General features: G+C 55.5%; 1 protein-coding gene across 30 annotated transcripts in view; it reads left to right on the plus strand.

Annotated features, from left to right (window-relative positions):
* Positions 1-17,879, plus strand: part of MAST3 (microtubule associated serine/threonine kinase 3) — a 55,664-nt gene that overhangs the window by 15,572 nt on the left and 22,213 nt on the right. For 6 of the 30 annotated variants that reach the window (XM_034946364.4, XM_057300776.2, XM_063600013.1 and 3 more), the window contains 12 exons: positions 8,828-8,916; positions 8,996-9,065; positions 9,250-9,270; positions 9,816-9,894; positions 10,360-10,517; positions 10,723-10,798; positions 11,082-11,291; positions 11,408-11,509; positions 11,785-11,917; positions 15,556-15,614; positions 16,022-16,107; positions 17,645-17,853. In XM_034946364.4, coding sequence (XP_034802255.3) covers positions 8,828-8,916; positions 8,996-9,065; positions 9,250-9,270; positions 9,816-9,894; positions 10,360-10,517; positions 10,723-10,798; positions 11,082-11,291; positions 11,408-11,509; positions 11,785-11,917; positions 15,556-15,614; positions 16,022-16,107; positions 17,645-17,853 — 1,292 coding nt within the window. Of the gene's footprint in view, positions 1-5,089; positions 5,402-7,720; positions 7,786-8,827; positions 8,917-8,992; positions 9,066-9,249; positions 9,271-9,815; positions 9,895-10,359; positions 10,518-10,722; positions 10,799-11,081; positions 11,292-11,407; positions 11,510-11,784; positions 11,918-15,555; positions 15,615-16,021; positions 16,108-17,644; positions 17,854-17,879 lie in introns of those variants that run through there. The other 24 variants (XM_034946363.4, XM_057300775.2, XM_063600012.1 and 21 more) reach the window with 11 other exon arrangements.

A 17,879-nucleotide genomic window follows, 5' to 3' on the forward strand; every position in this document is an offset into this window, starting at 1 on the left:
AGTCCAGCCTCTGCAACTCCCCTGCCTCCTTTTTTTTTTTTTTTTTTGAGACAGTCTCGCTTTGTTGCCCAGGCTGGGGTGCAGTGGTGTGATCTCTGCTTACTGCCACCTCCGCCTCCTGGGTTCAAGCGAGTCTCCTGCCTCAGCCTCCTGAGTAGCTGGGATTACAGGCATGCACCACTACACTCAGCTAACATTTGGGTGGTTTTTTTTGTTTGTTTGAGACGGAGTTTTCCTCTTGTTGCACAGGCTGCAGTGAAGTGGCACGATCTTGGCTCACTGCAACCTCTGCCTCCTGGATTCAAATGATTTTCCTGCCTCAGCCTCGTGAGTAGCTGGGATTACAGGCATCTGCCACCACTCCTGGCTAATTTTTTGTATTTTTAGTAGAGATGGGGTTTCACCATGTTGGCCAGGCTGGTCTCAAACTCCTGATTTCAGGTGATCCACCCGCCATGGCCTCCCACAATGCTGGAATTACAAGCGTGAGCCACTGCGCCCGGCCTGATCTTTATATTTTTAGTAGAGACAGGGTTTCACCATGTTGACCAGGCTGGTCTTGAACTCCTGACCTCAGGTGATCCACCCGCCTTGGCCTCCCACGGTACTGGAATTACTGGCATGAGCCATTGTGCCTGGCCTTGCAACTTCCCTGCTTCCATTCTATCCATCTCCCCATCGCTCACTTGGCTCCAGCCACACGGCTGATCCTCCAGAATGCAGGCTGGTCCAGCCTCAGGGCCTTTGCACTTGCTGTCCCCACTGCCCAGAGCTCTGTTCCCTCCTTTCTTCTTCCGTCACATCCTCATCAAGGCCTCAGCCTCAGATAGGAAGCCTTCCCCAACCCCCCCCTCCTTCCAGGCCCCACAAACATGGGGTATAATATGCATTATACCTGTCCATTTCCACATCCAGACCCCAGGGATTTTCTTTTTCTTTTTTTTTTTTTTAAGACAGTCTTGCTCTGTTACCCAGGCTGGAGTACAGTGGTGCAATATCTCGGCTCACTGCAACCTTTGCCTCCTGGGTTCAAGTGATTCTCCTGCCTCAGCCTCCCGAGTAGCTGGGATTACAGACATGCGCCACCACGCCCGGCTAGTTTTGTATTTTTAGTAGAGACACGGTTTCACCATGTTGGCCAGGCTGGTCTCGAACTCCTGAGTTCAAGCGATCTGCCCATCTCAGCCTCCCAAAATGTTGGGATTACAGGCACGAGCCACGGCACCCAGCCAACCCCAGAGATTTAATTTCCACATTGTCTTGTGTGATTATCCAGTTATTTTTCTCACCCAGAGGTTTGACAGCCTCTCCGAGACCAGACCTTGTCTGTCCTGGTCATATCGTAGACTCAGGGCAGGCCCAGGGTATATACAGCAGGTGCTCAGTTAATGCATGTGGCTTAGATGAATGGGCAGTATCTGGGAGGGCTGTCCTTGTGGTAGTGATAGCATTGGGGGTTGGGGGTGTTGTTGAAGAAGGCCATGAGTTGGGCGCTCATAGGCAAAGTGGCTGTTCCAAGCAGCAACAGCATTGTCAGAGACACTTTCCTTCTGGAGCCTCAAATCCCAAGGGCAGGAAGAATGTGGATTTTCTACCTAGGGCACTAGGAGCCATAGAGTGTGGCGCTGGGAGGGGCACAGATATATGGGCAGGTGGGAAGCGCTGGGGTAGTCCCACTAAAAAGGGACCGTTGAACGGGGGTGTCTGTATATCTACCTGAGACTTTGGCATTTACAGTCACAGCACATGCAGGGAGAGTCAAATGCCAATGTCACAGAGTTTGTCAGGGACAGGGCTAGGATGTGACCCCTGGGAGAGGGATTCACCCAGGAATGCAGTTTTGTTTTGCTGTGAGAGCAATAGGGAGCCATGGAGGGTTTGTGAGCAGGGGAAGGGCATGATCTGGGGAGCAGTGGGCCGACACCAGAGATCAGTGGCTCAGCCAGCCTTTCATGGAAGGCCTTCACCGTGGCAGCAGGCCCTCTGGATTGTCAGCTGCAGCCCTGTTTTGCAGAGGGGGAAACTGAGGACAAATGAGCATGGGAGAAGGTTCTCTCCCTGCTACAGATGTCAGGGCAGTGGGTGTATGTAATAGGGGGTGTGTAGATGTTATTGGGTGTAGCTGTGGCTGGGGATGAGGGGGCAGCGCCTTTACCGAGTGTGTGCAAAGGTGTGTCCCCGTGCATATGGGGTGGCTCAGCACGTAGTGACAGCAAGTGGAGACTGTGGCCCCATCCCCACTTGGGTCCCCAGACTCAAGAGAATCTGCACCCCGCATGAGGCTTGGGCTGCATACCTGGGGGTCATAGGTGACCACTCCCATACTCATCACCATCTCTGGTGGTCTCAAAACCACCATCTCCCCTGGTCTCAAAACAAATCCTAAATCCACCCACTTTTCTCCACAGCTTCAATATTCCCGTCCCAGACACCGTCCCAGACCCTTACTGGCCTCCTGCTACCTTCATTCCTGTCCCCCAACAGTCTGCTCCCCATAGCAGACACAAGGGGGTTTACAAACATAGTCCACATCATACCCTTTCTCTGCTCAAGCACCCTCCATGGCTCCCCATTGCTCCTACAATACAATTGCACTCCTCCCTGCAGCCCACAAGGCTTATGTGGTCAGCCCCGCTGGCATTTTGCCCTCAGTGCTGCCTCAGAGAGTTGTGCCCTTTGCCTGGGACACGCTTTCTGCATAGCCAGCTCCTTCCTCCTCCATTTCTGGCTGGCGGCAGCATTACCTCCTCTGAGAGGCCTCCTGGCTAAAGTCGCCCCTTGCAGTGTTCTCTCCTTTCTTTTCCCTTCTCGGCCTTGGTATTTGAAATTATCTTTTTTTTTTTTTTTTTTTTTTGAGACGGAGTCTCGCTCTGTCACCCAGGCTGGAGTGCATTGGTGTGATCTCGGCCCACTGCAACCTCCACCTCCCAGGTACAAGTGATTCTACCGCCTCAGCCTCCAGAGCAGCTGGGAATACAGGCATGCACCACCATGCCCAGCTATTTCTTTTGTACTTTTATTTCTTTATTTTTATTTATTTTTTTTTATTTTTTTGAGACAGAGTTTCGCTCTTGTTGCCCAGGATGGAGTGCAATGGTGCTATCTCAGTTCACTGCAACCTCCGCCTCCTGGGTTCAAGCGATTCTCCTGCCTCAGCCTCCCAAGTAGTTGGGATTATAGGGACGTGCCACCACGCCCAGCTAATTTTGTATTTTTTTTAGTAGAGACTGGGTTTCACCTTGTTGGCCAGGCTGGTCTCAAACTCCTGACCTCAGGTGATCCGCCCGCTTCGGCCTCCCAAAGTGCTGGGATTACAGGCGTGAGCCACCACGCCCAGCCGAAATTATCTTGCTCATTGAATTGTTTCCTGTTGGCTGGGCACGGTGGCTCACGCCTGTAATCCCGGCACTTTGGGAGGCCAAGGCGGGCGGATCACCTGAGGTCAGGAGTTTGAGACGAGCCTGGCCAACATGGTGAAACTCCGTCTCTACTAAAAATACAAAAAAATTAGCTGGGCGTGGTGGTGCAACACCTGTAATCCCAGCTACTCGGGAGGCTGAGACAGGAGAATCGTTTGAACCCAGGAGGCGGGGGTTGCAGTGAGCCGAGATGGTGCCACTGCACTCCGCCACACTTGGCCTCGCCCAGGCTGGTTTTTTTTTTTTTGTTCGTTTGTTTGTTTGTTTGTTTGTTTGTTTGTTTTGTGATGGAGTCTTGCTCTGTCGCCCAGGCTGGAGTGCAGTGGCGCGATCTCGGCTCACTGCAAGCTCCGCCTCCCAGGTTCACGCCATTCTCCTGCCTCAGCCTCCGGAGTAGCTGGGACTACAGGCGCCCGCCACTACGCCCGGCTGGTTTTAAACCAAGGCTGGGAAAAGCCGGATGGAGTTTGGGTGTGGTGGCTCACGCCTGTAATCCCAGCTACTTGGAGGCTGAGGCAGGAGAATCGCTTGAACCCGGGAGGCGGAGGCTGCAGTAAGCTGAGACTGCGCCATTGCACTCCAGCCTGGGCAACGAGAGCGAAACTCTGTCTTAAAAATAAAAAATTTGTCTCTTTAGCTATGAAGCCTGGGCCCCAGCATTGGGCCTGGACTGGGTCCCAAAGTGTCCTGTGGCCCAGGAAGGGGCATCCCTCATGATGACACTGCCCCTGACTTGCCTGGGCTGTCATGACAGGAGGAAGCATTAATTCAGTCCTTACGGTGGGAGACACTTCTGCTTCCATAGTGAACACATATTGTACCCTCAGCCCTGTTCCAGGCTCTGTGTCTCAGATTTTATTCTGTTTTCAGTATGGGGGATGTTACGCATGGGGAAACAGAGGCCTGGAAGTTAGCCTGATGCTATCGTTTATAGAGATAAATTATATATAGATATGGAACATATACCAGGTGCCCTTGGAAGCACCCCCTTACATCTGATTTGTGTAATTCTCATGTCAGTTCAGTTTTCCTCCAATTTCACAGTTGAGGAGACTGAAGCTGGAGTTCAATCAGGTGGCTGATTCCTAACTGAGGCAGGGCTGATGGCCTTTCCCGCCACACACAGACAGAGCATGTCAGACGCCCCGACTCAATTTGCCAAACACACCCTCTATGCCAGTCCGGTGCTGGGAGCTGCTGGGACCCTAAGGAGCCCCCAACCTGGGGAAGACATAGCCGGACAGACAGGAAAGCGGGTTTTTCAGAGGAGAGGACGCAGTTTTGCCAGGCTAGATTCCAAGCAGTGGGGCCAGGGTGGGCGTGGTAGCATGAGCCGGCCAGGACGCTGGGGTGGGTCTTGGGTGCCGCACTGAGAAGGGGTCAGTGCTCTGGGAGAGAGGAAAAAGAGGGAGGGAGCGATTAGATTTACATTTTAGCAGAAAGGAGCCAAAATGCCTGCCCCTAGCTCGAGGTTAAGGTGCTGCCAACGCCCCGCCCCCGCCGCCCGCGGTCGTAGCAACGCCCGGCCTCAGCCGCCCGCGGCCCTAGCAACGCTCCGCCTCTCCGCCCGCGGCCATGGCAGCGCCCCGCCCACTCGCCGGCACGCGGGTCCGCCGGCCTCGCTTCTGCGTCGCTCGCTCCGCCTCCCGACAGGCCCCGCCCCCAACGGCCCCGCCCCCGCACTCGCCTGGGCGAAGTTCCAGTCGCGCTCGGGGGCGCGCGCTTCCTTCTCGCCGCCCCCCATCCCCGCAGCCCCGTGCGCCCCCCTCCCTGTCCGGCTCCGCGGGGCTCCTGGGGCCGATCCCACCGCCGAGGTTCGCGCCCCGCCGCCGCCGGCTGCGCCCCCGCGCCTTCCCGGCCTCGGGCGGCTGCGGCGGCACAAAGGGAAGCAGCATGTCCGACCCCAGCTACTGGACGGCGGTGGCGGCTCCCGGCCATCGCAGCCGCCTGGCAAAAGGCGCGCTGCTGCAGCGCTCCAAGAGGTAGGGGTCACGGCGCCGGCGAAGGCTCGGCGGCTAGCCGAGCAAACAGGAGTTGCCAGAAGTGTGTCCTGGCCGCGTGGCGCGGACCACGGCGAGCGTCTGTCTGTGGCAGCAGTGGGAAGGGGGGAGGACGCCTGTGGATCGAGGTGTCCCCTGGGGTCCCTGGCACCCTCCTTTCGCCCCTCGTTCCCTGGACTGGGGTGTCTGTCCGCCAGCGTCGCAGCTGGGGTGGTGACAGACAGGAGTGAGTGAGATTGAGCTAGGATTTGAACCCGGGTGTCCAGGGCTGGGCAGAACCAGGGAGGAACTTTTTGGAAAAACTGAGGCTGATCTGCCGCTGGGGGTCCATTCAGCAGAAATGTTGGCTCAGAAGCAAATATTTACTGCACGAGGCTGGCATTTGGGTGGGGTGTCAGGAGTCCAGATAGTTGGGGTTAACCCCCACCAAAGCCTCACCGCTCTTGGAGTCTCAGTTTCCCCTTTTGAAAAGCAGAGAGGATAAGTGAGGGCTGTGGATTCTACCAGACCTGGGTTCAAATTTCGACTCAGCCACTACCAGGCTGTGTGACCTCAAGTAGCTCCTTAACCTCTCTGTGCTTGGGTTTCTCATTGGTGCTGGACTGGGGCAAAGTCTGGGCGGTGGGACCAGCTACCGAAAGACCTTGAATGCTGAGTCCAGGGCTTAAACTTACCTCCAAGATCGTGGGGAGCATTGGAGGGGGAATATGGGTGCCAGAGGGATGAGGTGCAGGAGGCTGGCTTCAGGCCCCTGCTTTCTGCCACATTCTCTCTGTTGTGTCCTGGGTACCAAGAGAGGATGGTTCTCAAATGGCAACTTCTCGAGGTCCTGGATCTCCTCCAGGAAGAGTTGAACAAACAGTCGGCCCTGCATAGATGCTTGGGAAGTGAACAGATGATGCTTAGTTCTCCTTTGAGGCCTCACATTTGGCCGTGTTTTCAAGAAGACCTCGCCCAAGAACAGGAGGGAGGGCAACGAAGTGTTTTTCCCAAATGCTTTTGGAAGCAGCAAGTGATACAGCAGGATCGGGGAGGGAGGGTGCTGGTGGTGCAGTGTGGGGGCGAGGAACCAGGTGAGGGGCTGGGAGAGGATGTGGAGACAGCCAGGTGAGCGTGCATTGAGGGGTTGGCAGGAAGTTTTGCAGAAACCTGTGGGTTTCACTTTTGCTTCTGCAGCTCAGGCTGGGAGACAGTCACTGTGACTGTTGACATCTGTGGCTTCAGTTTCCCAGTCTGGAAAATGGGCTCAGCTGGTCATTCCCAACTCTGGGGCTTGTTGGAATTGGCAGATGTTGGGGATGTAATTCACTCAGGAGGCACTGGCTGCCCTCCCGGCGTGAGCCAGGCCCTGTGAGCATTGTCTAGGCAAAGACAACAGTGTATGTACCCGAGTCCGGCCCAAAGCTGAGCACTGGATGTGGTAGGTTTCATCCTTCAAGGTAGAGATGAGGAAACTGAGGCTCAAGGGGCAGCCACATGTGGAGACGTAGACAGGCTGGGCCTCTTCTCCCTGCCCACCTTGTCACCTGTGTCCTTTGATGATCGTACGCTTGTTCTCCCATGGATTGACCTGCTCCGAGCATTCTGCCTGGGACCCCATTTCTGCACCTCGGAGGCCCCGAGACTTCATCTCTCCCTCCCCGCGAGGTTCTCCCGCCGCTGAGCTGCGTTGGCGGCTTGGGGTGTGTGGGCTGATGCTCTTGTGGAGCAGAGCTGTTGCTGGGCAACTGCTCTGGTGGGGCGGGGGACGGTGTCGCTCCCAACTTCCTTCTGTCAAGGTGTGGGCTGAGGCCAGGGCCCAGGTGGGAGAAGAAGCCAGGCAGGGTGTGAGAGACCTGGGCCAGGGATCTGGTGGCCAGAAGGGAACTGGGATGGAAAGAGGAAAACATGGGCAAAAGTTCAGCAGAAGAGGCAGGACTGTGAAAGAGGTTGCATTTAGGGTTTCTAGTTGGGTCGCATTGGAATTTTAGGGGCATCTTGAGAAGAAGGAGGGTTGTCAAGAGATGGGAGCAGGGGCTTCAAGAGGGGTATATAGAATGGGGTGTCTCAGCCCATATCTGGGCTCCAGGGTGTGTTTGGTTCACCTGATTTGCTGGTGCTGCTGGCAGTAGCCATGGTACAGGGAAAAGTGTGGGGGTGGGACTGTGACACAGAACCCTGAAAAGCTGGTCCAGGGGCTCCTGGCCATATGTAGTGTCCTCCATCAGGCTAGAAGCACTTCATGCCATTGCTGTTAATAACAACACTGCCAATAGTTTGTGTTTGTTTTTGTTATTGTTTTTCAGATGAAGTTTCACTCGTGTCGCCCAGGCTGGAATGCAATGGCACTATCTCAGCCCACTGCAACCTCCGCCTCCTGGGTTCAAGTGATTCTCTGCCCCAGCCTCCTGAGTAGCTGGGATTATAAGCGTGCACTACCACACCTGGCTAATTTTTGGGATTTTGTTTTGTTTTGTTTTGTTTTTTGAGACGGGGTTTCACTCTTGTTGCCCAGGCTGGAGTGTAACGGCACGATCTCACCACAACCTCCACCTCCTGGGTTCAAGCGATTCTCCTGCCTCAGCCTACCAAGTAGCTGGGATTACAGGCATGCATCACCACGCCCAGCTAATTTTGTATTTTTAGTACAGAAAGGGTTCCTCCCTGTTGGTCAGGCTGGTCTTGAACTCCTGATCTCAGGTGATCTACCCACCTTGGCCTCCCAAAGTACTGGGATTACAGGCGTGAGTCACCACGCCCGACCTAATTTTTGTGTTTTTAGTAGAGACGGGTTTCACCATGTTTACCAGGATGGTCTCAAACTCCTGACCTCAGGTGATCCGCATGCCTCGGCCTCCCAAAGTGCTGGGATTACAGGGATGAGCCACTGTGCCCAGCCTTGTTTTTGTTTTTTTTAAGAGAGAGGGCCTTGTGCTGTCACCTAGGCTGGAGTGCTGTGGCACCATCATGGCTCACGGCAGCCTTGACCTCCTGAGGCTAAAGCGATCTTCTTGCCTCAGCCTTCTGAGTAGCTGGGACTACAGGCGTGCACCACCACACCCAGCTAATTTTTAAATTTTGTATAGAGACGGGGTCTTGCTATGTTGCCCAGGCTGGTCTTGAACTCCTGGCTTCAGAGGATCCTCCCACCTTGGCCTCCCAAAGCACTGGGGTTACTGGCGTGAGCCACCATGCCTGGCCAGCAGTAGTGTCAATAATAAGGAATGTTAGTTGAGGGGTGACTCCCTCCTGGGCCTTGAAGACCTGGCTAAGGGCCATGGGGGAACCCAGCTGGGGGCAGAGTGGGAGTGGCCATGTCCAACATCCCATCCTTCTCCAGAACGGGCTGCGAGTGTGATTTAGGCTGGGCAGGTGGCTTAGCGCGGGGCCCTGGGCAGCCACCTACCCTGTCCCCTTTTCCCCCCACAGCTGCCGCAGCGGGAACCGCAAGAGCTTGGTGGTAGGAACGCCCTCCCCGACCCTCTCCCGGCCCCTGTCGCCATTGTCGGTCCCAACGGGTGAGTGTGGGAGCAGCCAGCGGGTGCTATGTCCTGCCTCTGCCCCGCTGACTCAGTTTCCCCGCCTCCTCCTCAGCAGGCAGCAGCCCCTTGGATAGTCCTCGGAATTTCTCGGCTGTCTCTGCCCTAAATTTCCCCTTTGCCCGGAGGTGAGTGATTGCCGGCTTTGGGAGACAGTGCGGGCACCACGGGCAGGGGTTGGGCAGGGGCACGTGCTCGGTGGCTAGACCTGGCTCTTCATTCATTTCATTCACCTTTTCCCCTCCCCTGGCCCGTCTGGTGGTGGTCTCCCCCTCTGGCTCTCATTCCCGGCAAATGCATGCCATCTTGCAGCCACATCCCACGCACGGACAGGTAATTTCAACCAGCCCAGGGGGTGGGGGGTCATGGGGGGATATAGCCCTAAGAATCATTAACTCACTAAAGAAATCATTCATTCATTCACTTAACAAGAGCTGATTGAGCACCTGTCATGTGCCAGACGCTTGCATTTCATTTATTTATTCATACAACAACATTCATTAAGCACCTGCTGTGTGTATGCTCTGTGCTGCAGGCTGAGGGCATGGTCGCAAATGGGCAGCTGGCCCTGAGCCCCTTGGGAGTCCTCCGTTTGGTGGGGGGTGGTCAATGTGTGCCCCAGAAGCTACAGCTCAGAGGTTGAAGCTTTGACAGGGGACACAGTGGCAGCTGGAGTCACGGGGGGGCTTCCTGGAAGAGGTACCTAAAGAGAGAGAGCATGCAGTGGACTTGGTCAGCCTGTGTCTCTGTTCTTGGTTATTTTCAGGAGATCCTTCCTACAACAGGGCCAGAATATGCTGGCCACAGTGTCTGTTCTTAGTCCCCACAAACCACAGGGGCCAGGCCTTCCTTCCATCTGTTCTTGTTCCCCTCTCCAGGGCAGACGGCAGAAGATGGTCCCTCGCGTCTCTCCCATCTTCCGGCTATGGAACCAACACACCCAGCTCCACCCTCTCGGTACCCATAGCCCCACCTTGGCAGGTGGACAGGCAGATGCCGGGTTTGGGGGGGACACATCTTTGTGTGTTTTTTTCAAGGTGTTGGATAGTTGTGCAGTCAGCAAACATACTAGTTACTTCCTCCATGCACGCCCCATTCTGGGAAATGCAGGATCCCCTGAGAAGACCCAGCCTTGGCCCCAAAATAGTCCCCGGTTGGGGAGATACAGATATCCTCAGCCTATGGGGTCAGGGCCTGACCAGAGGGGGACTTGGGGCTGCCCAGGGGTACAGGCAGAGAGGACTTCCTTGAGGAGAGGGCATCAGAGCTAAGGTTTTGAGGGATGCATAGGAGCTAGGCAGGAGAAAGGATGTTACCTTCTGATGGCCAGCAGGCAGCCTGGGCCTTGAGGGGTGGTGCTGGGTTCCTGGCCACAGCACTGACGGTGAACTCATGGCTCTAATCCCCACCACTCTCTACCAGTCAAGCTCATCCTCCCGGGAACGTCTCCACCAGCTTCCCTTCCAGCCGACGCCGGACGAGCTGCACTTCCTGTCCAAGCACTTCCGCAGCTCAGAGAATGTGCTTGATGAGGAAGGCGGCCGGTCACCCCGCCTCCGACCCCGCTCTCGCAGTCTCAGGTGGGCCGGGACCTCTGGCCCCAGCCCCGGCCCTTCCCTGGGCTGGTGTGGAGGCCCAAGTTGTGGCTCCTCCTTCACCCCAGCCCTGACCCTGCCTGAGCCTAGCCTCTGATTCTTGTCCCTCAACCCTGGCTCAGATCCCCCAACATCCTCCCCTGGGGTTGGTCTCAGGTCCCACATCACAAGCCAGCTGTCTTCCTTTCAGCCCGGGCCGTGCAACGGGGACCTTCGACAATGAGATTGTCATGATGAATCATGTGTACCGGGAGAGGTTCCCCAAGGTGGGCAGCGCCTGGCGGCTGGACCAGCCCCTGCACTTCTTTCCACATTGCTGTCCCTCCATGGAACTCTGTCTTCCTGCCTATGTCCCCTTTGCCAGTCTGCTCATTTCTGTCTTTTCTTCCCCTTCCGTTGAAAGATGTCGTTCCTCCTGCGCCAGCCCTCCCACCCGATCGCCCCATTGCCCCATCTCCTCTCTCCCCAACCATGCCTCTCCTGCCCCATTCTGCGTGTGTCACTCCAGCCCCGCCCTCTGACCAGGTCGCCCCGTCTCACCCCACCCAGGCCACAGCACAGATGGAGGGCCGTCTGCAGGAGTTCCTGACGGCCTACGCGCCCGGCGCCCGGCTGGCGCTGGCTGATGGCGTCTTGGGCTTCATCCACCACCAGATCGTCGAGCTGGCCCGAGACTGCTTGGCCAAGTCTGGCGAGAACCTCGTCACCTCCCGCTACTTCCTAGAGATGCAGGAGAAGCTGGAGCGGCTTCTGCAGGATGTGCGTGGTTTTTCGCATGTTGAGGTTTTGCATGCAGTGGGACGTGGAGTGAGGGGGGTCCCCAGGCCAGACGGTGCTGAGGACCTGTGGGTGATGCCACGACCCACCTCCCCCAGGCCCATGAGCGTTCGGACAGTGAGGAGGTCAGCTTCATCGTCCAGCTTGTCCGGAAACTGCTGATCATCATCTCACGGCCAGCTCGGCTGCTGGAGTGTCTGGTAAGTTTCTCTTTCTACGGCCAGCTTGGGGTCCGGGCAGAACGGAGATTGGGACCACAACAGTCCTGCCAAGATACAGGTGACAGTTCCCATCGTGTAGGGCTTTGAGAGGAACACAGGGTGCTGTTGGGCTAGCGTGGGCTTCCCTAAGGAGGCAGCGGGAGTGGAGACCCAGGGGGTGAGCTGGGAAGGGTGCTCCAGGCAGAGGGAACAGCATGTGCAGAGGCCTGCAGGTGGAACCAAGCCCCGGGTGACCAGCCCTCCTGTGCCCCTAGGAGTTTGACCCTGAGGAATTTTACCACCTGCTGGAGGCGGCTGAGGGCCATGCGCGGGAGGGCCAAGGCATTAAGACTGACCTTCCACAGTACATCATTGGGCAGCTGGGCCTGGCCAAGGACCCCCTGGAGGGTAAGCCGGGATGGGAAGAGGAAACCAAGGCTGGGAAAGGCCGGATGGAGGCCAGGCACGGTGGCTCACACCTTTAATACCAGCACTTTGGGGAGCTGAGGCGGGCAGATCGCTTGAGGCCAGGAGTTCGAGACCAGCCTGGCCAACATGGTGAAACCACCCCCCTCTACTAAAAATACAAAAATTAGCTAAGTGTGGTGGCGCATGCCTGTAATCCCAGCTACTCAGGAGGCTGAGGCACAAGAATTGCTTGAACTCAGGAGATGGAGGTTGCAGTGAGCTGAGATCGCGCCACTGCACTCCAACCTGGGCGACAGAGCGAGACCCTGTCTCAAAAAAACAAAAAAAGAAAGAAAGGGCAGATGAAGCCAGGATTCAAACCCAGGCCTATCCGATTCCAGAACCACCACACTGTTCTTTGTCTCTCTGTGGCCTTGCTCTTAGGTCACCTGTGGGAATTATGCTGAGACCCTCTGATCTTTTGGGGCCCAGGGGCCTCAGTGTCCTCAAATGCCACGTTAAGATGGCCAGGAAGCCTGGGGACCAGTGTTAGCAGTGGCCTTCCCTTTGTCCTGCAAATTCACAAATGACTTTACCAATTTCTGTGGCCTTTACTGTGGCCCAGAAAGTGGACTTGGAGTCAAACAGGACAACCCTTAGGTAAGAAGACGGTCAAAAACTCCCACAGTTGGCCGGGTGCGGTGGCTCACGCCTGTAATCCCAGCACTTTTGGGAGGCCGAGGTGGGTGGATCACAAGGTCAGGAGTTCAAGACCAGCCAGGACAACATGGTGAAACCCCATCTCTACTAAAGATACAAAAATTAGCCGGGTGTGGTGGCGTGTGCCTGTAATCCCAGCTACTCGGGAGGCTGAGGCAGGAGAATCATTTGAACCCTGGAGGCGGAGGTTGCAGTGAGCCGAGATCACACCACTTCATTCCAGCCTGGGCAACAGGGCGGGACTCTGTCTCAAAAAAAAACAAACAACTCCAACAGCCAGCCAGGTGCAGTGGCTCACGCCTGTAATCCCATAATCCCAGCACTTTGTGAGACTGAGGCGGGTGGATCACTTGAGGTCAGGAATTCAAGACTAGCCTGGCCAATATGTGGAAACTCCGTCTCTACTAAAAACAAATATTAGCTGGGTGTGGTGGCATGTGCCTGTAGATCCCAGCTACTTGGGAGGCTGAGGCAGGAGAATCGCTTGAACTCAGGAGGCAGAGGTTGCAGTGAGCCGAGATCACGCCACTGTGCTCTAGCCTGGGCGAAAGAGTGAGCCTACATTTCAAAAAAAAAAAAAAAAAAAAAAAAGATGTAGCTGGGTGTAGTAGTGCGCGCCTGTAGTCCCAGCTACTCAGGAGGCTAAGGTGGGAAGATCGCTTGAGCTTGGCAGGTTGAGACTGCAGTGAGCTATGATCACACCACTGTCCTCCAGCCTGGGTGACAAAGCCAGACCCTGTCTCAAAAAGAGAAAAAAAAAAAATTTCCACAAATAGCCAGGATAAGAGGAACTGAAAGCTGGAGCATTGAACTTGGACCTAGCCTGGTCCAGCAGTAGCCAGGGGGAGGCTCTAGGAGGAGGCAGTGTTCAAACTGAGGCCTGGAGGGCAGGAGGTGACCAGGTTGCAGATCCAAAGGAAAGAGTGAAACAGGCAGCATAGGCATAGACCCTAAGGTTGGACCATACCTGGAGTGGGACTGACCTGCCACTGTCCCCATTGAAAGCTGGGGAGGCCCGGCATGGTAGCTTACACTTGTAATCCCAGCACTGTGGGAGGCCAAGGCAGGAGGATCACTTGAAGCCAGGAGTTTGAGACCAGCTTGGGCAACATAGTGAGATCTCGTCTCTATTAAAAAAACAATTAGCCAGGCATGATGGCACATGCCTATAGTCCTAGCTACTTGCGGGGCTGAAGTGGGAAGACTGCTTGAGCCCAGGGGTTTGAGGCTGCAGTGAGCTATGGTCGCACAACTGCACTCCAGCCTGGGCGACATAGCAAGACCCCATCTCTACAAAAAGTAATTTTTTTTTTTTTTTGAGACGGAGTCTCGCTCTGTCGCCCAGGCTGGAGTGCAGTGGCGCGATCTCGGCTCACTGCAAGCTCCGCCTCCCGGGTTCACGCCATTCTCCTGCCTCAGCCTCCTGAGTAGCTGGGACTACAGGCGCCCGCCACCACGCCCGGCTAATTTTTTGTATTTTTAGTAGAGGCGGGGTTTCACTGTGTTAGCCAGGATGGTCTCGATCTCCTGACCTCATGATCCGCCCGCCTCTGCCTCCCAAAGTGCTGGGATTACAGGCGTGAGCCACCGCGCCCGGCCTACAAAAAGTATTTTTAAAAATTAGCCAGGCGTGGCGGTGAATGCCTGTAGTCCCACCTACTTGAGAGGCTGAGGTGGGAGGATCGCTTGAGTTTAGGAGACTGAAGCTGCAGTGAGCCATGATGGCACCACTGCACTCCAGCCTGGGTGACAGAGCAAGAGCCTGTCTCTGAAATAATCATACTTGGCCAGGTGCGGTGGCTCACGCCTGTAATCCCAGCACTTTGGGAGGCCAAGGCGGGCAGATCACCTGAGGTCAGGAGTTTGAGACGAGCCTGGCCAACATGGTGAAACCCTGTCTCTACTAAAAATACAAAAATTAGGCTGGGCGTAGTGGCTTATACCTGTAATCCCAGCACTTTGGGAGGCCGAGGCAGGCAGATTACCTGAGGTCAGGAGTTCAAGACCAGCCTGGCCAATGTGGTGAAACCCCATCTCTACTAAAAATACAAAAGTTAGCCAGGTGTGGTGGCAGGCGCCTGTAATCCCAGCCACTCGGGAGGCTGAGGCAGGAGAATCTCTTCAACTCAGGCGGTGGAGGTTGCAGTGAGCTGAGATCGCGCCACTGCACTCCAGCCTGGGTGACAGAGTGAGACTGCGTCTCAAAAAATAAAAATACAAATACAAAAATTAGCTGGGCATGGTGGCACACGCCTGTAATCCCATCTACTTGGGAGGCTGAGACAGGAGAAGCACTTGAACCCAAGAGGTGGAGGTTGCAGTGAGCTGAGATCACACCACTGCACTCTAGCCTGGGTGACAGAGCGAGACTCCATGTCAAATAAATAAATTAAATAATCATACTAATATAAAATAAAGCTGGGGAAACTGAGGCTCCAGGCAGATAAGGCTGAGCAGGGAATCAAACCCAGGTGTACCTAAGGCCAGATCACATGTGGTCTGTGGCTGGACCATGTTTGCCAGGCATTCGCTAGGGGCTGCCCCTCTGCCAAGGCCTGGGGCAAGAACATATTGGACCCTCCACCTGGGCTGCACCCTGAGCTGAGGAAGATGTTAGGAGCTGACGCCCAGGGGCCTCTGTCTCATCCCGTCTTCACAGGCTCAAGGCTCAGAGCCTGAGTTTGATCATGACTGAGCACTTCAGAGCCAGGGCAGCCCACTGGCCCTTCTAGAAGGTTCCTAAGTCATTGCTTCATCCAACCTCCTGGGTGTGGCTTCATGACAGTGTCATGAGAGCTGGTCAAGGGAGGCACTGCATCCCCAGCCTGGGGTGAGAACTCTAGAGGCCTCAGGAAATTGCTGGGTGATGCAGGGTGAGGCAGGGAGGCTCCAGCTGAGCCTCCTCCCTCATCTTGCAGAGATGGTGCCACTGAGTCACCTCGAAGAAGAACAGCCCCCAGCACCTGAGTCCCCGGAGGTGAGTTGCAGAGGCTGGGGGACCCCCACTCATCTTGTTCTTTCCAGAGTGGACCAGGCACCCGCAGAAAGGGCTGGGTTTGCCGAGGTCTTGCATGTAGCTTAATTAGCATCGGTGACTTTGGAGGCAAGGTGACGGCACGTGGGACTGCCCTGCCTTGGAAGTCGGGTGGGGGCAGTGCTGGAGGGGCACTGGAAAGGTGAGTTTTGCAGGACGTGTAAGAATTTCCCAGGAGGAGGGCACAGCTGTGAGCAAAAAAGTACAGAAAGTCAGAAGCTGAGTTGGAGAAGTTTGGACAGGGGAGGAGGTAGCATCGGGCACCAGGACCAGTGGTTTGGGCTTGGGGGCAGGAGAAGCCTTCCCAGCTCTGCAGCGGGGCAGGACCCTAAGCCCTTCCCATCCCCTAGAGCCGCGCCCTGGTCGGCCAGTCACGGAGGAAGCCATGCGAAAGCGACTTTGAGACCATCAAACTCATTAGCAACGGAGCCTATGGGTGAGTCCCTGAGTCCTGCATAGAACCATTTCACAGATGCCTGAGGGGATGGTTGAGGCCCAGGCAGCTCCTGCATCCCCCTCCTACCCCAGCAGGGCTCACACATTCATCCTTGAATGGGCAGAGAGGGCACCTGAGGACTGGAGGGGGAAGTGGAGACACGCCATAGCGAGGTTACAGCCTCATGTGTGCTCTGTACACGAGCCAGGCCTTTACCTGCCCCAAGTGTAGGGCGTTCTAGGGGCTTGGGGGCTGATCAAGGAAATAGATGCCCACCCAGTGGGAGTAGCACGCAGTGAGCTTTATTTAGGTGCTGCTTTGAATGGCAGGCTTGCATACAAGGGAAGTCCCTCATAGCATAAGCCCTTAGGAGGCTGAGGTTCCAGGAGTCACCATCAAGAGGGAGAGGCCAGCAAGGGAACTCCCCGGGCAGAGGGGGATCAGAGAGGGGGCTTACGTGTCTAGGTGATGTTGTTCAACAGCATGGGCACTCAATCTCTGGGTCAGAGACTCCCTGCAGGGCGGTAGCAGCTTAGGGTCTTGAAATCCACAAAGTTCATCTTATCCATGGCTCAGAGATGGTGCAGTTTCACGAGTCTGCAAAGCAAACAGGCTCTCAGTGGCTAAAATTTTGCTTACTTGGTCTGTGTGTAAAACAAATGGATGTGTAAAACTTTGAGCTTGGTGCTAGCGGTCTTTTAAAAGAGCTAGACCAGGTGCGGAGGCACTTTGGGAGGCCAAGGTAGGAGGATCGCTTGAGGCCAGGAGTTCGAGACCAGCCTGGGCAACATGGCAAAACTCCATCAATACTAAAAATAGAATAATTAACTGGGCGTAATGGCACATGCCTGTAATTCCAGCTACTTGGGAGGCTGAAGTTGGAGGATCACCTGAACCCAGGAGGCAGAGGTTGTAGTGAGCCGAGATCACCCCACTGCACTCTAGCCTGGGTGACACAGTGAGACCATCTCAAAAAAAAAAGAAAGAAAGAAAGAAATACACAAGCAGCCAGGTGCAGTGGCTCTCGCCTATAATCCCAGCACTTTGGGAGCCCGAGGTGGGAGGGTCACTTGAGGCCAGGAGTTTGAGACTAGCCTCCGCAACATAGCGAGACCCCATCTCTACAAAAAATTTAAACATTAGCCAGGTTCTGTTGTGGGAGGATCATTTGAGCTGGGGGGGTGGTCAAGACTATAGTGAGCCATGATCTCATGACTGTGCTCCAGCCTGGGCAACAGAGTGAGGCGCTATCTCAAAAAACATAAAATAAGATAAAATAAAAACAAAAGAAACATACAACCTAGAAGCCAATATACAAGGGCCATGTGCAGCCCATTTATATGGCCCCCAGCCATGGTGGCTTAAACCCAAAGGTGGCTGCTCTGGGAGGGGGACCAGGTAAGGAGAAAGGGTGGCCCAGGTGGAGGGCACAGCACAGGCAAAGGCCAGGCAGGTTGGGATCTGGGCTCAAGTTGAGCTGTAGTGCCTGCTGGGGCCTCAATCTCCGGTCCCAGCAAGCCTGGCCCTCTGTCCCCAGGGCCGTCTACCTGGTGCGGCACCGTGACACACGGCAGCGCTTTGCCATCAAGAAGATCAACAAACAGAACTTGATCCTGCGTAACCAGATCCAGCAGGTATTTGTGGAGCGTGACATTCTCACCTTTGCCGAGAACCCCTTTGTGGTCAGCATGTTCTGCTCCTTTGAGACCCGGCGCCACCTATGTATGGTCATGGAATACGTGGAAGGTACGCTCACTGGGACTTGCATGCCT

This window comes from Pan paniscus, chromosome 20 (genome assembly GCF_029289425.2).
Source record: "Pan paniscus chromosome 20, NHGRI_mPanPan1-v2.0_pri, whole genome shotgun sequence".
Classification (NCBI taxonomy): domain Eukaryota; kingdom Metazoa; phylum Chordata; class Mammalia; order Primates; family Hominidae; genus Pan; species Pan paniscus.